This window comes from Uloborus diversus, unplaced genomic scaffold (genome assembly GCF_026930045.1).
Source record: "Uloborus diversus isolate 005 unplaced genomic scaffold, Udiv.v.3.1 scaffold_15, whole genome shotgun sequence".
Taxonomy (NCBI): Eukaryota; Metazoa; Arthropoda; class Arachnida; order Araneae; family Uloboridae; genus Uloborus; species Uloborus diversus.
The window spans coordinates 144771-169382 of NW_026558209.1; the positions used below are offsets into that span (position 1 = coordinate 144771).

A 24612-nucleotide genomic window follows, 5' to 3' on the forward strand; every position below is an offset into this window, starting at 1 on the left:
TTGGTTGGCACTACAACTTCTTCAACTTCCGATCCATCGGGCTTGGAGGTTTTCGGTGATATGGGGGATCCATCCGCTTTGACGATTTTCGCTTTCACGTAAATGTAGGATGCGTTGAGATCTGTATATTCCACACCGCTTCCAGATATTGAAAATTCGAGAGGCGATCCGTCTCGAATGCTTGCGATAGGGTGATATTCGACAAATTGTCCTTTTTCAATAGCAGCTTGAGTGGGAGGCAGTGTGAATAAGTCCAGTTCTGATTTCACACACACTGGAGAATCGCGATGAATGAGAGAAGACATTTTTTTTTTTTTAAGAGAAAATATCGTGATGTGTTTTCACTCTCTTGGTTTTACGAACACTGACTTGTTTCTTGGGAAGTTTGCGCTTTTTATTCCTTCTGCCGGAGCCGATCATGGTCTTTAATTTAACTGCAGCTTTATCCGTCAAGTTTTTGCCGGCTTCCTTCAAACGTCGTTTAGCGGCCACTTTGAGATTTTCACCACGTGAGACATCGTTGAATACATCAACACCGCTGTTTAAAATTTGTTTACCGACCGCTTTGGCACCCGACTTGAAAAGTGGGACTGCAGCCCTGAAGAAAGATTTAAAGAGTCCTCCGAAACCATAGCCTCTTTGATAGGGTGCACCTTGATAATAATTAAGACCATTTCCAGATTGATGGGTGTAGTAATCCTCAAAGGATTTTTGACAGCATTGATATGGAATATACATCATGAGAGGAATTTCTGACGAAAGTGAAGTTTCACGTACGACCTTCCACGCTCGAATGGCACTAACATTCCTGTGTTGGTTCTTATAACGATTTCGATAGTGTCAATAATTTTTCGACTCACGGGCAAATAGTGAGGTCTTTCATATTCCACGCTGACCATTTCTCCGTCGGAACCGCTGACTTTAATTGTTCGCAGGAGCGGAGCATACACATCGCCTATGACTTGAGGTTCGATAATATCTGTATAAACCATTAGCACTCTGAAATGTGCATTAGGATCTGCAATCTGCGGGCTGAACACGGTCTGTTCAACATTTTTGTCGCTATCGCCCCCTATAACCATTGGGGGAAATCCTAACATCTGCGATAATCCTTCATGAAAGACAACGCGTGCATTGTTTTTCACTTTAACACGAACGCGTTTCGTGACGTGATTGTAATTGAAGGAAATCTTATTATCATGATCGGGTATGTTGATTGCCTTCAAAATGTCGGACACATTTTCGTAACATCCGGGTGGAATATTTCGTCCTAATTCTTTTCCATCACCTAGATCGAATCCAATTAAATTATTCTCTCGATTCACATTATACCAAGTATGCGGGTAAATGACTTCTACTAGCGCACAATCCCAATGTCCAGTCAGTTCAATTGGGGTCGGTAGACGTGTAATAAAATGGGATATTTTATTATCAGGGAAATAGTTTAATGAGCTGTCGCTGGGCAAAGTCACATAGAAAGAGCCCATCTTGCAGAGTGAGCAAATGATATCATGTCTCAAGTATTTATAGGTCTGATAAATGCGAGGCTGGAATCCATTGGTTAAATTTTTCCGGATAACCGCGAAATTTCACAAAATATTCGGTTTTATTTTCCCTTCTTCTCTTTCGTAATATTTTTTCGACAGTATAATCTTCTTTCAGTTTCACTTTTTGCAATTCTTGAGGATAAAAAGTTCCTTGTATGGGTTCACCCATTAAATCTTTCACACGATATACGGGAATAGCTCTTTTGACACAATCAGTGACGATGAATAATTCCTCTGTCCAATTCGTTTCGTATCCTTTTTCAAAAGTGAGTTTTTGTTTAGAAATACGAACAACATCACCGATGTTGAAAACACACGGTTTCCTTTCCGCGTCCTGATTATCTCCATAGATCGCGAAATACACTTGTCCTTCATTATTCGCATTCACTTCAACAGGGGCTCTCTTGATGGTGGAATGGTAAGTAGTATTATAACTTTTTATCAAATCGTCTAACACATCAATATAATTGTAAGTATTTTGACTCGTAAAATATTTCCACATTTTGGTTTTTAAAGTACGATTGAACCTTTCCACTACTGAAGCCTTGGTTGCGTTGAAAGTTGTGAAGAACTTGACTTGATTGTCTCGTAGAAACTTTTGAAATAGTGCATTTTTAAATTCGCCACCTTGATCCGTTTGAAGTAACTTGGGTTTCCTCTCCGCAAAAATGGATTTGAAGGCGTCGACAATCTCTCGACCTTGCTTCGTTTTTAAAGGCTTCGCCCATGCATATTTTGAAAAAATATCGATGCATGTTAATATATACCGATAACCACGATTATGTTTCTGCAAGTTTGTCAAATCGGCGAGATCCGCTTGCCATTGAAAATCTTTATGATGTACGATGACGCGATTCGTCGGGAATTTCTTTCTCACAGGTTTGTGAAGCGTGTACGCATCGACTCCCGCTAGATAATTCTGAATGTCTTTCTTGCTTTCTTCTCCGCCCAAAGCACGAAATAATGCATTGACACCGCCAAAACTTGCTTCTTGAGCCGGCTCCAGGTAAGCCTTCTTCATTGCAGCAGGAAAAATGGTTATTCGACACGTTAAAATGAATCATCCTCGGAATGTTATGAGTGAATTGGAGGTATCATTCGGTTTAAGTAGAAAATCAACGGCAAAATCTGATTTCCCTGTCAGAATATAGATGATACCCATTACGCAGCATAAACTGAGATAAAGGACTGTAATCCATACAACCTCTTCTCTGGATGCCATATCTAAAAATAACATACTATGTAAAATTAATACTGTTTTTATATTCTCCTGATTAACAAAATCTTCAAAGTCTCAACAGATGGCGCCATGTACATTTACCTCATGTGAAAATTATATTGAGTTTCATTTTAACTTCCTCTAGCTCGAAAGCACTGGTGGCTTAATTGGCATGCGCGCGTCAATTAAAGCGTCAATGCTTTTTGGTGGACGCGTGTTCGATTCCCAACCGCGACACTCTGTAAAAAATAAAAATAATTAAATTCGCGAAACTTTGGTTGTCTTGACAACCATTCGTCGAAATTATTCAAAGTTCGGAAATAAAAAATCAACCTCTCAATAGATGGCGCCAGGAGCATTGCAAAAATAAAATCTTCAAAGTTCGCGTAAAAATATTCACATCCGAAACGTTGAGTGTTGCCATCCCAAAACGCGTAAAAGGTTACGAAAAACAAGTGTTGCCATCCGAAAACTTCTACGAAGTGTTGCCATCCCAAAACTCTGGTTGTCATGACAACCAGAAACCTCGTAATCTTTCACGGACAACTCAACTCACGCGGCGAGGGAGGGAACGGCTGGGGGAGGGAAGGAACGGCTGGGGGAGGTCAGAGGGGCAATGGACGGCGGCATCAGGGAGGCGGAGGGATTGGGAGGCGGTGGAGGCGGCATCAGGGAGGCGGAGGGATTGGGAGGCGGCTCATAGCCGCAGAGCCGCCTCTTGGGGCAGAACTCTCCTTTCTACCCTACTAATACCTAACGTTGAAACGTGAAACAAGGTACAAACACGTATGCTATTGAACAACGAGCGTTACCTGGTGCTGGAATTTCACAACTTAGGCTACAAACCTACGGCAACAAAGCGAAGCTACCAAAGACTGCATAATGTTCCTATACATGCCCTGACCCGAAAACTATCCGTACGCTCTTCGCTAAAGGACAGGCAACGTGGCCGATGAGCTGGTGTGTAATGTCGGACCAGAGCAAACAGTAATTGCACCTGCAGCGCCTCCTTCTGGCACTTTTTTGTACTAAATTTCAAAATTCTGTTCATGATTATTACGATTTTGGCAATAAACGTACCGTTTGTTTCGTTTCTAAATCGTCCTTTGTTTTCGACACATTTAATTTTGAACTTAGGTCTGTACCATTGACTAATAATAAGAATAGACCGACTACGGCAACCCTTTTGCTGCTCATAAACCAAACCATGTGACTGGTGGATATCCCAGCAACAGCGGGCATTGATCGTAGGCCCGCGAGAAATAAATTAAATAGAATTGATGGAACACGGAAGAATGATCTTTTATGGAGTCTGATTTGTAAATTTGTTATTCTTAGTTGTAAATATTTTGTTAATATAGTGATTTTTTTGTTTGGATAGTATTTTGCATTTTCTTTAATCAATTTCAATAACTCTCTAAGCAATTAAAGATGCAAGCGCCCAAAAATAATCGGAGATTTTTACCTACAATTTCAATTTAAGATACCGATTAGTACATTTTTGCGTTGACGCAAAACGTTTACGCCATTACGTTCACGCCAACGCTGACGTAGCAGTTCCAAATGAAATAAAAGTTACTGAAAACTGTGATCAAAAACTAATTACTAATGTCAAAATAATGCATAACTAAAAGAAAAACAGTTCAATCTCTGCAACTGGGAAAAAAAATTATAATGAAAACACATTACGTCTTACATACATGTCGAGTGCCAAACTACAGATAATGTTGCCATCTAGCAACCATGCCGCCAAAGTTTTCGTCAAGCCTCACACCAGTCACATGATGTATCCATGAACCCATTTTTTCATCAGCAAGTCTGGGAAAGCTCGGTCTACTCTTATTATTAGTCTATGGTGTGCACTCATTTATACGAGCGCAATGCCATTTGAGACTTTTTTTTTGAGTTGAGGAAGTTAATCGACGTACAATGAACCCTCTATTATCCGTGCGAGGATTATTCGGCTCAAAGATTATCCGTTAAATTTGAAAATAGTTTGCCTCCTGATTTTTCCTGCATCCGAAAAGACTTTTTTTTATTAGTCATGTGATAAATCTGAAACATTTGGAGCCAAATGAATCATAAATGAGCGAGATGTTAGACATTGAACCTTAGGGTAGCCTAAGATCCCTGTATATACTAGCCGGCGCACCAGCTTAAGATCAGGCATTTTGGATCGGAGCGCGTGTTTGAGTTTTGTCTTTTCTGGCAAGTCATCGCGCTTGGTGATTTTTCACTGCAAGCAATGATTAGCGGCACGTAAATTGTTTATTAAGTAAAATATTATTTTTTGCCAATTTGGCAAGACCTGAAACATTTCTCTGGTAACCCTATCTCCACAACAATGGAAAATCCGTTTCAAAAAGGCTTAACTTAAGCTGATGCGCCGGCCTATTTATATAGCGGCTCTAGGATAGCCTCACTTGGCGTACTTATCTCACGAAATCTGTTTTTTTTTTTTTTTGAGCAATCACGATTGCTTATTGCTTTCACTTGACTGTTTTTGGCGTCCTATCATTTTATTTTCCCACCGTCACCCTCCGCACCGTCACCGTCGACCGGCTCCTCACGATGCTGCTCCTCTAGCGAAAGCCGTCTCCAGGTTGCATCCATGTCCTACACACACGCACATACATACACAACTACACACACACTCACATACACACGCAAACACATACACACACACATACACACGCAAACACATACACACACATACACAAACACATACACACATGCATACATACAGACACCTACACATACACACACACCACAACATACATACACACAACTACCCACACATTCATGCCAGCACACAGACACAAACACATATGCCTACACACACATACACATACCCTCCCCACAAACTTTCATACACACAACTACCCACACTCTTATGCCAGCACACAGAAACAAACACATGCCTACACACACATACCCCTACACACATACACATACTCCCTACACACAAACACACATTCCCCCCCACACAAACACACACGCCTACATACACACACTCGTGATTGCGAAAAACATGATTTGAATTCAAGATGTCAAAATTCAAATTATTTTTGTGAGCAATCACGATTGCTTATTGTTCTCACTTGACTGTTTTGATGTGCTATCTCCCCCCCCCCCCCGCCGTGATTAATAAGAGAGTAATAAGCGATTTAGTTTTTCAAAGATTAAGTTTTCAATGCTTTTACGCAATGCATAATTAATCCTCTAGCTTGCTTGTAAATCCAATTGCAGAACAATTTATCTCTCTAAAGATCTTAAAAATTTAAAAATTCGGTTACCTCACGGACTCGAGCTCAGCAGAAGTTGGCGAGGAAATGCCTGTGCCAGCATCCATAATCATAAACATCTTTATTGAATTTTCTTTTATAAGCGAAATCTTATCGGCACGAAAAGGTTTGATTTCGCGTCGAAAAGTTATTCTTACATCCATGAATGAGGTTTAAATTTCATGTTGCTCTTTTCATATTTATGTTTCGGACTGGACGCGTAAATATACGAAGTAGGGGTTAAGGGCTCTTTGCTTCCGATAACGGGATGTACCTGAAACATTTAGTGTCGATTTTACGGGGATGGTAATTGGGTAGTTAGGAATGGGGAAACTGTTAAAAAAAAAAATAATTTGAATTTTGACATCATGAATTCAAATTATGTTTTTCGCAATCACGAGTGTGTGTATGCAGGCGTGTGTGTTTGTGCGTACGTGTTATGTGTATGTGTGTGTAGGCATATGTGTTTGTGTCTGTGTGCATGCATGAATGTGTGGGTAGTTGTGTATGTTTGTGTGTGTATGCGTGGGTGTCTGTATGTATGCGTGTGTGTAAGTGTATGTGTGTGTATGTGTTTGTGTATGTATGTGTGTATGTGTTTGTGTGTGTATGTGTGTATGTGTTTGTGTGTGTATGCGTGTGTGTGTATGTGTGTGTAGTTGTGTATGTATGCGCGTGTGTGTAGGACATGGATGGAGACGGCTTTCGCTAGAGGAGCAGCATCGTGAGGAGCCAGCCGGTCCACGGCGATGGTGCGGAGGGTGGCGGTGGGAAAAATCAGCGTAACGCCAAAAACAGTCAAATGAGAACAATGAGCAATCGTGATTGCTCAAAAAAAAAAATCTAATGAAACAATACTATGGTTTTGGTTTACTTTTCTTTATATATTAAAAAAAAAGAGTAACATCAAAGAAATGGGGTCGTTTCCGAAATTTTAAAAGAATTTCTTTCTGAAAGAGCATGCTTAAAAACATAGGATCTGGCCGTTTTTTTAAAAATAATTTGACTAAGTTGAATATTTAAAAAAAATTATTTTGATCCTTGCACAGATCATTTTTTACGCTTCTGTACATGACATCGCAAATGATGAAATGCCATTCACTGATGCCATTAGCTCAGAGCGCAATATTTAATTTGCATCTTTACTCACATGTACTGGCAACGATACGGTTGATAGCAAGCGTAGAGCGCAATGTTAAATTCGCTTCTGAATTATAACGTAACGATACCTCTGGGGGTGCTAGTACCAGGTAGCTATTAGCTCTTGGACTAGTTCTAAATTCTCATTAACTGTTCGATCCGGTGATGGTGCTGCCATCTATCGGTATATAAAAATAATGGAGGCAAGGCACTTAGTATGCAGTCCTCGACATTAATACAGTTGTAGTCAGTTGTGACTCTGAATAGGAATAGAATAGAAATAGAACTATAACGTGGAACGTGGTAGACAGCAAGCGTATGGTGGAATGGCGCGCCAAAATGCATCACTTGTGACGTCATAAAGACCACGCCTTGTTTGAAAAGTCAAACATTTAAAAAAAAAAATTGAATTTTGTCGTCTTGAATTCAAATTATGTTTTTCGCAATCACGAGTGTGTGTGTACATGTAAGCGTGTGTGCTTGTGGGGGGGGGGGGGGTATGTGTGTGTGTGTAGGCATGTGTGTTTGTATCTGTGTGCAGGCATGAGTATGTGGGTAGTTGTGTGTATATGTAAGCGTGTGTGCTTGTGGGGGGGGGGGGTATGTGTGTGTGTAGGCATGTGTGTTTGGGTCTGTGTGCAGGCATGAGTGTGTGGGTAGTTGTGTGTATGTGTGTAGGTGAGTGTGGGGGTATGTGTATGTGTGTGTAGGCATGTGTGTTTGTGTCTGTGTGCAGGCATGAGTGTGTGGGTAGTTGTATGTATGTGTGTAGGTGTGTGTGGGGGTTATGTGTATGTGTGTGTAGGCATATATGTTTGTGTCTGTGTGCAGGAATGAGTGTTGGTAGTTGTGTGTGTTTGTGTATGTGTGTAGGTGTATATATGTATATGTGTGTAGGTGCGTGTATGTATGCGTGTAAGTGTAGGATACTGACGAAACCTGGAGACGGTTTTCGCTAGAGGTGCAGCATCGTGAGGACCCGGTCGACGGTGATAATGGCAGAGGGTGCTGGTGGGAAAAATCAAAGGAACGTTAAAAACAGTCGAATGAAAGCAATAAGCAATCGTGATTGCTCAATAATTGAAAATCAAACATTTTGAAAAAGATTTTTCCCGCCAAATGTTACATTTTTGCTCCTTCTGTCAACCTCAGTGATTAAAAGTACTAGTATTTTTGACTAGTGGAAGCAACACCATTGTGACAGGATGTCTGTTGTGGGCCTGCGTCCAGAAAACAGCTTTGAAATTTTGTACAAGATGACTTCTAGCCCCAGGGGTTTGCACTTAGTGATTTTTATTTTTAATTTCGAATTAGCTTTTTTGTAATCTACTTTTTAAACTCAAATGTCTCGTAAATTGCCTATTAAAGGATTTAAAGATTTTCCACGCGCCTTAACATTCTATGTCTTTCGAAAGAGATTTTTTTTCCTGCATCAAATAAAGCTTGTTCCAATCTTCTCAATTAAGTTAGAACAACAGATATAAGGAAGATTAACGAGATGTCGTACCGATATTTCACCGAATTTCCGGTATTTTCGCACGTATTTCCGGTATTTTTATGTCCGAAAATACCGGAATTATGTTTTTTTTTTTTTTGTTATGCTTTTATCTCCCTACCTCCGCAATTTTTTAAAAATTATATAATACTCATCAAATATACCTGCAAGAGCCTTAAGATGGACACCTATCCCTTAAGATGGACAAATGTCAAGATAATTTTGTATAACACCAGCTCAAAAGTAACTTTGTAACCCAATAAAATTTCAATCAAATGTACACACACTATTTTGACTCTGACTATTGAACTATTTAATACTATGGCAAAGGTGCACTTAAGTAATAGGGGGCCAAAGATTACTCTCCCCCCCCATTCTCGGTACGAAACTTTCAGGTATTTTTTGATGAACTCACAATCACCCCTGTTCGTAGGCTCGACTCCATTCAAGCCCGAAGCTAAATAGCAAAATACGCTACTAGATACCACGAATTTGAAAGCGAACATACAAAAATGCTGTTTTGCAATGCTCAGGAGCCCCTTAGCACCTATAGCTGCGTGAGTCCCTACAAGTTAGTCTGGAATCCGGAAAAGTAGAAAAAAGTACTGTTTAAAGTACTTTTTGAGCAATCACGTTTGCTTATTGCTTTCATTTGACTGCTTTTGGCGTTCCCATGATTTTATTTCCTCCCCGCCTCCCTTTGCAACACCACCGTCGACCGGCCGCCTCACGATGCTGCTCCAATAGCAAAAGCCGTCTCCAGGTTGCGACCATATCCTACACACGCATGCATACCTACACACCCACACCCATATATACATACATACACCTACACAAACACATACATACAGACACCTACACATACACAAACATAAACACACACACAAACACATACACATACACAGGGTTGATTGTGTTTCGGTATTTTACCGAATTTCCGGTATTTTCGCACGTATTTCCGGTATTTTTATGTCCGAAAATACCGGAATTATGTTTTTTTTTTGTTATGCTTTTATCTCCCTACCTCCGCAATTTTTTTAATTACGTAATACTCATCAAATATACCTGCAAGAGCCTTAAGATAGAAACCTATCCCTTAAGATGGACAAATGTCAAAATAATTTGTATAACACCAGCTCAAAAGTAACTTTGTAACCCATTAAAAATTTAATCAAATGTACACACACTATTTTGACTCAGAACTATTTAATTCTATGGCAAAGGTGCGCTTAAGTAATAGGAGCCAAAGGTTACCACCCCCCCCCCATTCTCGCTTTGAAACTTTCAGGTATTTTTTGATGAACTCACAATCACCCCTGGTCACATACATAAACACAAACGTACACACATGCATACATACAAACACCCACAGATATCCCCCTACACAAACACACATACACACAACTACCCATGCACTCATGCCTGGACACAAACACACATGCCTACACACACACACACACTCGTGATTGCGAAAAACATAATTTGAATTCAAGAGGTCAAAATTCAAATTAATTTTTTTTTTAATATTTCGGTTATACATATTTCTATCAAGTTCCTTTTGCCTTCGGATGGAGAAGTAGGATTGTGTTCTAATTATGAGCTCTTTACTTAAATTCTGTTTTATACGGGAAGGAGAAGGGGGGTTTTCATTTTATTCCAAACGGAACCCGTATCGCGTTTTTAATCTGATTCTTTAAAATAGATGATTTAAATCTTTGCGAATCAAATAAGCCTACGAAGCAATCTTCGTAGGTTGGCGAGCGTGGGGGTGGTTCCCCCTAGTTCTGTAAAAAATCATAAAAGCGTCACAGAAGATTTAATATCTCATATAACTCTCTCTAAGAACAAATAAGGTAAGGCCAAGCTAAGGTTCAGGGTTCAATATATCGCTTATTTATAATCTAACTGGCTCCTAGGAACTTTCATCAAGAACTTGCGACGGGTGTTACACTTATTATGCTGCCGGGGATACTACTAGGCATTTTGTTGCATTGAATCGCTTTTGATTGGTGTCGGGAATGCCGTTGAAAAAGTACATCCTTACCCGGCATTGGTTGACAAATGCCCCTTGAGATTACTGTAAAACTTACTGCAAAACCTATAGTCGAAAAAAAGGAACATACGTCAGCGTTAAAAAGTGTTCTCAAGTGCTCCCCCAAAACTGAAAAATGTGTGCTGTCAATCAAGTGTATTAAAAAGTTTTCTCGGCAGTGTTTTGAAAACTGTTTCAAAAAGTGTACTTCGAGTATTTTAAAAAAAAGGATAACTGTCCGCGTTCAAAAAGTGCTCAAAAAATAATCGGACGATTTGTAGTGTACACTGTCTCTTTATGAATGAAGAAAAGGGTAATTGTGCGCGTTCAAAAAGTGCTCAAAAAAGAATCGGACGATTTGTAGTGTACACTGTCTCTTTATGAATGAAGAAAAGGGTAATTGTCCGCGTTCAAAAAGTGCTCAAAAAAGAATCGGACGATTTGTAGTGTACACTGTCTCTTTATGAATGAAGAAAAGGGTAATTGTCCGCGTTCAAAAAGTGCTCAAAAAAGAATCGGACGATTTGTAGAGTACACTGTCTATTTATGAATGAAAAAAAGGATAACTGTCCGCGTTCAAAAAGTGCTCAAAAAAAAAAATCGGACGATTTGTAGTGTACACTGTCTCTTTATGAATGAAGAAAAGGGTAATTGTGCGCGTTCAAAAAGTGCTCAAAAAAGAATCGGACGATTTGTAGTGTACTCTTTATGAATGAAGAAAAGGGTAATTGTCCGCGTTCAAAAAGTGCTCAAAAAAGAATCGGACGATTTGTAGAGTACACTGTCTATTTATGAATGAAAAAAAGGATAACTGTCCGCGTTCAAAAAGTGCTCAAAAAAAAAAAAAAAAAAAAAAAATCGGACGATTTGTAGTGTACACTGTCTCTTTATGAATGAAGAAAAGGGTAATTGTCCGCGTTCAAAAAGTACTCAAAAAAGAATCGGACGATTTGTAGAGTACACTGTTTATTTATGAATGAAAAAAAAGGATAACTGTCCTCGTTCAAAAAGTGCTCAAAAAAGAATCGGACGATTTGTAGTGTACACTGTCTCTTTAGAATGAAAAAAAGGATAATTGTCCGCGTCCAAAAAGTGCTCAAAAAAGAGTTGGACGATTTGTAGAGTACACTGTCTATTTATGTATGCGAAAATAAATTAAAGCTTCAGAGCTCCAGGCAGTGAAACTGTTTCGTTGAGTAATAGAAAATTAGTAATATTATTCCATTAATATAAAAAATTGAGACGTTGAAAACGTTCTCTTAAAATTTCTAAAAGCCATTTTTTTCTTCGCATACTCACTGTTAATGACTACTTTAAAAACCAAGAGTGAAAGTCACTTTAAAAAAAATTCAAGCTTTGGGTTCTATTTATACTTTGCTCAAATTTATGTTACAACAACAAGATTTTTAAAAGTATGTTTTTAAGGATACAACTGTAGTTGATATTTTGGAATACATAATTAAAATAATGACTTTTATGTGTGTATTCATTATCATTAAATTTAAATAATACTTCCAGAAAAAGAAAAAAAAAAAAAGAAAAAAACAGGAAACTAAATCTAGGGGTTTTAATCCCTGTCTATTGTCAATAAGGTTATGTAAGGAACTGGTTATAAACTCTGATTTAACAGCATAAAGTATGGTATGTTACTATATATGTTTTTCAACCACGTACGCCATGATAGATACTAGTTCTTAAAGGTGCAGCTATTGATACAGTACCACCAGACTCATATATCCTCTACATTCTATAATTGCTATGCATAATATATATATCTTTATCTTTCTTTATCTTCTTTACTAATAATAAAGCTGAAAGTCTCTCTGTCCGGAGGATGTCTGGATGTCTGTAGGATTTCTGTGACGCGCATAGCGCCTAAACCGTTCGGCCGATCTTCATGAAATTTGGCACAAAGTTAGTATGAAGCGATTTTTCGAAAATTCGATGTGGTTCTTTTTCTATTCCAATTTTAAGAACAAAATTATCATAGGATGGACGAGTAAATTAAGAAATTATCATGACGTGGAACCGTAACATGGGCACACTCCAATTGGCTAGATACGAAATTATCATGACGTGGAACTGTTAGATGGGTACAAGCCAACTGGCGAGAAAACTCACCATCATACATTATTTGTAAATATACAGGCGAGACAAAAGACCTTTTGATTTTTCTATTACGGGCAAAGCCGTGCGGATATCACTAGTTACTAATAATAAAGTTGAAAGTCCGGAGGATGTCTGGATGTCTGTAGGATATCTGGATCTCTGTGACGCGCATAGCGCCTAGACCGTTCTTCCGATTTTCATGAAATTTGGCACAAAGTTAGTTTGTAGCATGGGGGTGTGCACCTAGAAGCGATTTTTCGAAAATTCGATTTTGTTCTTTTTCTATTCCAATTTTAAGCCCATTTTTTTCACAGAAATTTAATAAAATGGGAAAGAATTTGTTCTGAAAATTATCTTTCTTTATCTTTGTTTTCTTTACTTCTTTATCTTTCTTCTTTTCCTTTCTTTTTAAATAACAAACCTAAAAGTCTCTGTATGGATGTTTGGATCTCTGTGACACGCATAGCGCCTAGACCGTTCGGCCGATTTTCATGAAATTTGGCACAAAGTACTTTGTAGCATGGGCGCGTGCACCTCGAAGCGATTTTTCGAAAATTCGATTTTGTTCTTTTTCTATTCCGATTTTAAGAACAAAATTATCATAGGATGGACGAGTAAATTACGAAATTACCATAATGTGGAACCATAACATGGGCATAAGCCAATTGGCGATAAAATTCACAATACATTATTTGTAAATATACAGGCGAACCAAAAGACCTTTTAATTTTCTATTACCGGCAAAGCCGTGCGGGTACCACTAGTGTACATATAATAGAGTAATAATTCATATATATATATATATATATATATATATATATATATATATATATATATATATATATATATATATATATATATATATATATATATATATATATATATATATATATATATAACAGTGAATGATCGAGTAACGCTGCTGACGTCATCAATAATGTTACTTTTCATGAAAATTTCCTTTCAATTAAAATTGAATCTGGTGCAGGGAACAGTTTATTCAATTTTTACTATTAGTTCACATTCTCCCTACACGGATTAATACATCTTATTCAAATTTTCAAGCACTGATAAAATATTTTTTTTTCTTGTACTGGATGACACTTGATGTTAAAACTGTTACTTCAAATAAATAATTAAATTTAATTTCTATTTTGCCACTTAATATAGAATTGTAAAAATAAAATTCTTTGTTGACCTAAGTATGAATTGGCTTTAATCTTTATTTCTTTGACTGTTGTTACAGTCAGCTTCCAGACGGCTGGGCCTGTTTTGCTCCAACTGCCAGACGACCAACACTTCTCTGTGGAGGAGAAACAATCAAGGGGAACCGGTGTGCAACGCGTGTGGTCTGTACTACAAATTGCATCGAGTAAGTACTAGTTTAAGAACAGTATTCCAAATCTAAAGCAATTTTCTTTTAAAGTGAGAATGTTTGTATATAATATGTGTTACCTTCTCTTATACATATACTTACACACTACACTTACACCCCTTTACTTCTCGCGGCCTCATATAAAGAAAATACTGAAGTCAAAAACGGTTCTACATTTGAAGAGTGAGCAGGTGAACATATTACAAAGTAACTTTTTTGAAAAGATTTTAGCATGAGTGATCTAGTTATGCCCTGTAAGGCAGTTCTTTTTTTGGCCAATCACGATTGCTTATTGTTCTCACTTGACTGTTTTGAATTCCTATCATTTTATTTTCCCGCCAGCACCCTCCGCACCATCACCGTCAACCGGCTCCTCACGATGCTGCTCCTACAGCGAAAGCCGTCTCCAGGTTGCATCCATATGCTTCACACACGCGCATACATACACAACTACACACGCACGTACGCACACACAAAGACATACACACATGCATACACACACTCAAACACATACATACACACACACGCATACATACAGACACCACACAACTACCCACACACTCATCACACTCATGCCTGCACACAGACACAAACACATATGCCTACACACACATACACAAACACATATGCCTACACACACATACACATTCCTCACCACACACAAACACTCATACACACAACTACCCACACACTCATACCTGCATGCAGACACAAGCACACATGCCTACACACACATACACATACCCCCTACACCAAAAACACACATACCCCCCCCCACACAAATAAACACTGACACCTACATACACATACTCGTGATTGCGAAAAACATAATTTGAATTCAAGAGGTCAAAATTCAATTTTTTTTTTTTTTTTTTTTTTTGAGCAATCGCGATTGCTTATTGTTCTCATTGATCAGCCACCTCGCCCGGGCGCTTCTCTTGGGCGGTGACGCCTCCGGCTCCTCTTGTTCGCCCGTATCCCCCAGGAGTTGACCTTATTTATACCCGACCATCTCGACATTATACATTCCTCTTCAGACAAAAACAGCATCCAGCATCCAGCCCTTGGCATTCATTTGAAATTTGGCGTCTTGAATTCAAATTATGTTTTTCACAACTAGGATTGAGATAGGAGCCACTTGTTACATCAAGAAACCCGACGGGCAGGGTCCTATCGCAGTTCATGATTGCGATAAGCAATTTGAATTTTAGATGTCAGAATTCAAATGAATGCCAGGGACTGTATGCTAGATTTTTTTTTTTTGCTAATCTTTCAAATAAAGTTGCTTTCAGTACTGTGATCTAACCAATCCAAGTCTGAGATTTTGAGTTGAAAAATAAAGCTCATATCAGAGCGAAATCATAAAAGAAAAAAAAATGTAACCTTAGCTTCGTTTTTGTATCAACACTAAGCCATCGTGTAGGAAAAATGGTAGTCATGAGAATCAGGGAAAAGAGCTACTTAAACGAATTTGAAGTTTAATCGCTCAAGTTCACTGTTTTTTTGATACAAAATCTTCTACCACCGAGCTTTTCATCATCTATAACATCTTCATCCAATATACTTCTTTTTAAGCTCTGTTACGTAACGTCTTCACCCAGTGAGCTGTAAGACATAATACCGTCCTACACTAAACTGTTCAAGCTCTGTTGCTTAACATCTGCTTTAACTCAGCTCAGTCACATAACATCTTCACCTACTAAGCTCGGACACATACCATCATCATGCTCTAAACAGTTCAAAAGCTTTGTTGTTTAACATCTCCAACAAAGCTCAGTCACATAACATCTTCACCCACTTATCTCTGACACATACCATCATCATACACTAAACTGTTTAAGCTCTCTTATTTTAAGCTCTGTCGCCTTCAACTAGCTCAGTTTCAGTCACATAACATTTTCACCCACTAAGCTCTGACACATACCACTAAGCTCATGCCCTAAATGGTTCAAAAGCTCTGTTGTTTAACATCTTCAACAAAGCTCAGTCACATAACATCTTCCTCCCTCTTATGCTGTGATACGTACCATCATCATGCCCTAAACGGTTCAAAAGCTCTGTTTAACATCTTCAACAAAGCTCAGTCACATAACATCTTCACCCTCTTAATTCTTACACATACCATCATCATAAACTAAACTGTTTAAGCTCTGTTATTTAACATCTTCTTCAACTAGCTCAGTCACATAACATCTTCACGCACTAAGCCCTGACCCATACCATCTTCACCCACTTATCTCTGACACATACCATCATCATACACTAAACTGTTTAAGCTCTCTTCTTTCAAGCTCTGTCTCCTTCAACTAGCTCAGTTTCAATCACATAACATTTTCACCCACTGAACTCTGACAAATACCATCATCATGCACTAAACTGTTTAAAAGCTTTCTTGTTTAAGATCTTCAACAAAACTCAGTCACATAACATCTTCCTCCCTCTTATGCTCTGATACGTACCATCATCATGCCCTAAACGGTTCAAAAGCTCTGTTTAATATCTTCAACAAAGCTCAGTCACATAACATCTTCACCCTCTTAACTCTTACACATACCATCATCATAAACTAAACTGTTTAAGCTCTGTTATTTAACAGCTTCTTCAACTAGCTCAGTCACATAACATCTTCACGCACTAAGAACTGACCCATATCATCTTCACCCACTAAGCTCTGACACATACCATCATCATACACTAAACTGTTTAAGCTCTCTTATTTTAAGCTCTGTCTCCTTCAACTAGCTCAGTTTCAATCACATAACATTTTCACCCACTAAACTCTGACAAATACCATCATCATGCACTAAACTGTTCAAAAACTTTTTTCTTTAAGATCTTCAACAAAGCCCAGTCACATAACATCTTCACCCACTTATCTCTTACACATACCATCATCATAAACTAAACTGTTTAAGCTCTGTTATTTAACATTTTCTTCAACTAGCTCAGTCACATAACATCTTTACGCACTAAGCTCTGACACATACCATCTTCATACACTAAGCTGCTCATAAGCTCTGTCACACACACACACACACACACACAGGGTCAGGTATATATTAACCTCCCGTATTTCTTTAGGGCACAGTGTGACTAGTGGTTGGGATACAGTTATGGCTGTTAAATAGCAGTATATGTGTTATTTATTGTAGCAACAATGGCATGGTATATTGTCAATCCACCACTGTCTGTACACGTTTACGTATTTGTCTATGTTTCTCGTGCAACTCAAGAGCGGGCTGGTTGGGAGGCTGAATTTTCGTATTCAAGACTTGCAAAACATGTATTTGTATCTTTTGGTTGCAATCGACGTCTGTACGCCCTGACGTATGTGTGTATTTACATCGCATTCATCAAAACGGATGGATCCCATATAGAAGGTTGGAATCTGTACTACAAGTTGTTGCATCACTGAATCTTATAACTTTTCCACTTGAAAATTTTTTGTACTTGAAAATATTTCTAGCTAGAAAGCTAAACTATTGCTAGTTTAGCTTTCTAGTTTCAAAAAAAAAAAAAAGAGAGATTCACATGCATAGTTTTGAGTTATGATAGCTCAGAACGTAGCTATACGCCGAACATTCACTTTTCATTTTGATTAAATGTACAGCTCCTACGCAGTTTTGCACACTCAATTATAATACAATACAAACACCACTGAGTTAAATAAAGCGACAAAGCCTAAGATTGACTGTGCTTTATTAAAACGAGTGTCAGAGCGAACCCCATTCTTTGTTAAGCAATTATGCGAAAAATTGCTTTGATATTTTTGAATGTCTTTTGTACAGTTCTATGTAACTTAACGGCAAAATATGGTTGCTGTTGTTGTAAAGAATCATACAGTGAAACCTTTGTAAGTTGACCACCTTCGGTGCACTTTCGTGGTCAACTTAAACAGGTGGTCAACTTATAGAGGTGGAATTATAGGATACAGATCTAATTGCATGCCTGAAAATAGCGGTAACTAAGACAGGTGGTCAACTTTACAGGTTTTACTGTATAAGGCCTCCTTCACACGAGGCAACTTAGTTGAATCAACTTTTGATGGTAATGGTGGTTAAAGTTGATTAACGGATGTGCCCGATGACTTGACTGCCATGTGAAAGATGATAGGCAAGTCCTCTACTCTTCTATTTCGTTACACTTCCTAATAAAGCTCCCCGCTCGTTCGAAAGTTGATTCAACTAGGTTGCCTTGGAAGGAGGCCAGCTTATTTCTGTACCTCAGAGCCAGAGTAGCGTACGTCACATAACCGCTACTTTACAGGAGAGAGGTAAAACGTTTGTCTGGCGCTGGTAGCGTATATGGAGTTCGGTGCGCCCCCCCCCCCGCCCACCAATGAGTGTGCACAAGCAATTTATTTTAATAAAGTTAACATAGAATTTTTTTCTGAGTAGTGTGTGCCCTAACAACGCCACTGTCTAACAATGTACGTCACTGTCTGGCGCATACAAGGGAGGGGACGCGCGCCCTTTTAACCCTGGTGAAAAATTATAGAGCATTTTTTTTTTTGAACAATTACGAATTGCTTATTTTGACTATTGATTTGACTACCCTCTGAACATTAAAAACCAGCCAAGGCTGTGAACCCTTTTGAATACCCGCGACACTGAGGGGCTCGGGGGTTCTCTTTCTGCACCCCGGTTGAACATTTCAGAAATCTGGCAAGCCTAATTTATACTAGGCGCATAATGGCTTCTCACATTTGAATGAACCACAATTAAAAATCAAAGTTAAAAATTCCGGGAATTCGGTGCAAAATGTGTGCGTAAAAATGTCTGATTTGTGCGCACGGATTTGAGCACACTTTGCCTTGACATTTCGAGTGATAAATTGTCTCAATTTCAATTTGTGTAGGTGAACCGGCCCATAACGATGAAAAAAGACAACATCCAGCGGCGGAAAAGGAAGCCAAAAGCTTCGGAAATCAGAAACGAACAAGACCACAAAACCCAGTGGGCCAACATCAAGCAAGAAATTTCTGGTAAGACGCCACTTTTTGCAATTTGAAGCTTTAACGCATGAGTTCTCTTAGCCGAAAATCAGTGATTTTTACTTCCTTTTACAAAAAAGGAAGTATTGTATTCACGAAAAAAATTTTCACCAAAAAAATCGGCCTTCATTTCTATTTTGCTCACCCCCAAATGAATGTTGAGTTTTTTTTTTCAACCCGACCACACGTGGATATATGCTTAGGAACCTGCAGACACCCGAAATATCCATTTTGACGACCCCCGAGTTAATTACAACAAGTTTTCTCGTGACGTCTGTATGTACGTATGTATGTGCGTATGTGTGTATAGTGTATGTATGTATGTCGCATCATAACTCAAGAACGGAATGTCCTAGAAAGTTGAAATTTGGTACTTCGACTCCTAGTGGGGTCTAGTTGTGCACCTTCCTTTTTGGTTGCATTCGTATGCTCCAAAGGGGGTCTTTTGCCCCTTTTTGGGGGGAAATCATTGTTAATTTCGATGTAAACTCACGTGGTGTTATAATTTGGCGGACATTTGGCGATAATTCGCCAGTCTTTTGGTCGCCAAGTTTTGTCGCCAACTTGGCGACAAATTTGGCGATTTAAATCTTTTTTTTTTTAATCTGGTTTCAATTTGGCCACTGTTGGTGATATTTAGAGAGTCAACTATCGAATCATATTAAAACTGCCAGTAATGAGAAAATGACACTAAATTGGAGTAAAAGGAAGTCATGTGATGCACACATCTGCTCGTTTTAACTGAGTTTAGGTCGGTGTTTTCTTGCAGAAATTAATTTAATTTTATTTGCGTGACGCGGCCGGTTTATTTTGCAGAAATTCATTCATTTTTCTTGTTTAGTTACCGTTCAATAGCTCCTCACGATTACATACACTGCAGCGGTGGTGGCCAACTTTTTTTTTTACTCGATGTAGGCACCTCCTATTAAGGGGTCTAAGGACCCTTAACCTTCAAAATTTTCGACTTTCTGGAAAAAATATATGTTATGCATAATTTGATTTTGAACAATTTGATACCTTATTTTTTACCATACGCCAAAAACTTTTCAAGTTATCGTAAAAATGCGTAAACGTTCCCCATAGAGATTTATGTTAACAGCAGCTGTTTAAGCCTCTTTTTCTCAGGTGCCTGTTTCTTCGGTTTTTTCGTTTTGCGCGCATGATATCTCAGAAAGTTTCTTACATATTTCCATAAAACTTTTTATACATGTTTGTCTGGTACGAAACAGGGAACCCCGCTCTGCTATGCCATCTGGGGCTTCCAGAGAACGGACCTTTCGGCCGGGGCCCCCTTACCCGTAAGGGAACGAGATCTAAACCACTTACGACTCTAGACACCGTGGACCCAGAACCTAAATTTTACTAAAAATGAAAGGTAATATTAAAAAATATATATTTTTTTGCCCAAAATTTTGGAAATTTTTGATTATGGGTCATTCCATAGTGACTAACGTAACATTCGCAGCTGATTTTCAAACTCTTTCTACTTACACCGGCAGTAAAAATGAATGTATTTTGGTTTAATATGCAGATTTAAAATGTACAAGGTGACTATTTTTCATTTCCACCAAGAATTTGAAGCAAAATAAGCGCTGGCAGGTGTTTTTTCACCAAAAAAGGCATTGTGACTAACGTAACATTTTTGCAACCCTGAGAAAAAATGCTTATGTTACGAGGCAAATTTTTCTGAAACTTACGCAGGCATTTAAAATTGGCCGATATATTTGTAAGAGGTAAAAAATCTATTTTTAAAAATGTACTACAGATTTGTTACAGATGAATCTTTTTTGACCCTTAATGGTACTTTTACGAAAAACTGTGTGTGACTAACGTAACGTGACTAACGTAACCATCGAATAACAAACAATGAATGCACATAAAATACTTTTTATAATTGATTTCTTGCTCTTATATTACTTTTACACTTTTTAGGAACCTTCTTTGTGTTGCATTATGGTTCTTTCTTTACTTTTTTTTCTATAATAGTGTAAGAAATTGAATGGAAGGATTCAGTTCAATTAACTCAATTTGAATGTGCGAAAAAAATAAACAAATAAAAAAAATGCTTTTACAAACTGAATAACATCATTATTGGGCTAATTAAATCCTAAATATCTCTCTTTAAAAAAATTAACTTTATGCAAATTGACAGTTTCACCGAATTCTAGTATTCTGCCGATATACTAGTTATCGTCATAAGAAACTCCGCAGTACTTTTCAATGGCATATTATTTTTTAAGGTTTACTGATTCATCAAACGAATCGTGTTGTGCATGCTTTTGAATTAAAATGTAATATTGAAAAAAAAAAATTCGAACGTTTTTGCAGAATGCATTTTAATTCCAGATATCACCGCAAATGTTTCAATTTCTAAATGATCATTCTTGCATTTTCTGAAATATATGGCAGCAGCGCTTATTGTCACTGTATCATGTAACATCTTCAAATGTTTTCCAACGAGCAGCCATTACTTCATTTTAATAATAGGTGGACATGTATTTTCTAAAAAATAGAGACGTTCTTCTTTGTTAAGACTGTACTTCTATTAACTTAATTCTTAAGCTTTTATTCTTGTGTTGAATGCTAATTCAGCAGGGTACTCAATTTGCTTTACTCACCTTTTTTCTTTTTTAATAATTCTTTAAATTGGAAGTATCTTTATAAAGACCTTTAAAAAAGTGTTTTTTAAAGTAAACAGAAGGTCTATACAATGTAATTTTACTGGTATTTTTCACTCTTTATATGTTTTTAATCAATATAGAATGCATGTATATTCAAAATTGTACATGAAAATGTACATTAAATTAAATAAGTTGAAATATTAGCAGTCATTTTTAAAATATTACGTTAGTCAGAGCTCAAATGTTACGTTAGTCACACTAATTATTTTATATCTACTGATACTGAAATAAATATTTTGCACTTTTTAAGAAGATATAATACAGATGTAAGAAAATAAAAAGTGCTGTTTGGTTCAATCATCTGGTTTAGTTTTTAAACAGAAAATAGTACATTTTCGTGACTAACGTAACGCAAATATTTTCAGTGAAATAACCAAACTAATTAAAGTACTTATCTTATAATGTATGCAAAAATAACAGTCAATTTTATTCGGTCAACATCTAATCATTTAGAATAAATTTAGTTCTTTTAAAAATTTACAAAAAATTTTACATTACACAAGAAAACGTAGACGCATGTTTTTTGCACATGCTAAGCCTTTTCTACAACCTCGCACGTTTAAAGCCAGATGAAAAATACCGAATGAAATTTTTGCAAACTATTATTGGATTTATGTACTAGAAAGTATGCTGAATGAAATGATAGGTCACAATTAAGGCTTTGGGGAAAAAAACATTCTGAGGTTGAGGTTGACATTTCTATGGAATGACCCTTATGACTTGTAAAATTTCAAAAAATAAATAAATAATTTTAAAAGAATTAAACAAATTTAGGTTCAGGTCATAAATATAAACCAGACAAACAAGCATTAAAAGTTTTATGGAAATACATAAGAAACCTTCTGAGATATTATGCGCGCAAAACGAGAAAACCGAAGAAACCGGCACCTGAGAAAAAGAGGCTTAAACAGTTGCTGTTAACATAAATCTCTATGGGGAAAGTTTACGCATTTTTACGATAACTTGAAAAGTTTTTGGCGTATAGTAATTTAATAAATTAGGTATCAAATTGTTCAGAATTAAAATATGCATAACATATATTTTTTCCAGAAAGTCGAAAATTTTGAAGGTTAAGGGTCTTTAGACCCCTTAAGGATCAGAACGCATATGAAATTTTAATTTAGGGGAGAGTGTTGTACCTCTGGACATTTTTCATACTTCAATTTTTAACGTCAATTATTTGAATCAAATTTAAACTCTAAGAGTCACATTCAAATACCTCAACATACTTCTATGCAACATATTTTCTAAAATTCAAACAGTCTGAAAATAAAATATTGCCAGCCAGTTTTAAAGTAAAAGTTCCAAGCTGTCCCGAGGTACAACATCCAATTGTACTTTGGGACACATCTTGTTGTACTATGGGAAAGTCTACATGATTCAGGAAACTGCCACAGACTTGAACCAATTTTGCACCAAAAAACAATTTTTTTCATTGTAATTAATTGAATCATGAATAATGAACTTATGAATGAGGAATTAATGAATTATTATCTGACATTAAGTGTGTTTAAAAGACGACATCAGATTAGAACATTATTCCATGTTCCTAAACATATCTTAATTATTAAGAATCATGCATATGTGGAACGTGTCCTAAGGTGAAAAATGTTCGGCCGCCTCAAATTACAATCACCACGTGGTTTAAGAAAAACCAAAATGGTTGTCAATCTAGATGCCCCATCGTTATTTTCTCATAACTAAAATATTTAAAGTACTTCTCTTTTATAACAAAGTAAAATTCAGTTGATCAGTTTTACAAATACAAAGACAGAAAATGAAATAAAAATGAAGAAAATATTTACTTTGCGGTCATGAAATTTTCTTTCTCTCACAAAATCGTCAATGTTACTAATTTGATGCTGGTTTTTACTGTGGCACCATTTAGGTTACTATCGGAGATTACAAAAAAACACGACTGCTAAAAATAGATTCTTAGAACTTCGGACAACTAAGGAAAGCAAAAAAAAAAAAAAATCGATGGTGCATAGGTTAACGGGTTTAAAGGAAAAAAAAAAAATAATTTGAATTTCGACATCTTGAATTCAAATAATGTTTTTCGCAATCACGAGTGTGTGTATGTGCGTGTGTGTTTGTGTGTGGGGGTATGTGTTTGTGTGTACGGGTTATGTGTATGTGTGTGTAGGCATGTGTGTTTGTGTCTGTGTGCTGGCATAAGTGTGTGGGTAGTTGTGTGTATGAATGTGTGTGTGTGGGAGGGGGTATGTGTATGTGTGTGTAGGCATATGTGTTTGTGTCTGTGTGCAGGCATGAATGTATGGGTAGTTGTGTGTATGTGTGTGTATGTATGCGTGTGTGTATGTGTTTGTGTGTGTAGGTGTATGTGTGTATGTGTTTGTGTGTGTGTATGTGCGCGTGTGTGTGTAAATGTGTATGTATGCGCGTGTGTGTGTAGTTGTGTATGTATGCGCGTGTGTGTAGGACATGGATGCAACCTGGAGACGGCTTTCGCTATAGGAGCAGCATCGTGAGGAGCCAGCCGGTCGACGGTGATGGTGCGGAGGGTGGCGGTGGGAAAAATCAAAGGAACGTCAAAAACAGTCAAATGAAAGCAATAAGCAATCGTGATTGCTCAAAAAAAAAAGTAAAATTATGTAAACGAAGAATTGGGTTGTTTCCGAAATTTTAAGAGAATTTTTTTTCTGAAAGAGCATGCTTAAAAACATAGGATTTAACCATTTTTAAAATAATTTGACTAAGTTTAATATTTTTAAAC

The 24612-nt window shown here is 37.4% G+C and overlaps 1 protein-coding gene across 2 annotated transcripts in view; it reads left to right on the top strand.

Moving 5' to 3' along the window:
- Positions 1 to 24612, top strand: part of LOC129233016 (uncharacterized) — an 85737-nt gene that overhangs the window by 50299 nt on the left and 10826 nt on the right. For both annotated transcript variants that reach the window (XM_054867096.1, XM_054867097.1), the window contains exons 3-4: positions 14073 to 14198; positions 19059 to 19185. In XM_054867096.1, the coding sequence (XP_054723071.1) occupies positions 14073 to 14198; positions 19059 to 19185 (253 nt within the window). The remainder of the gene's footprint in view (positions 1 to 14072; positions 14199 to 19058; positions 19186 to 24612) is intronic.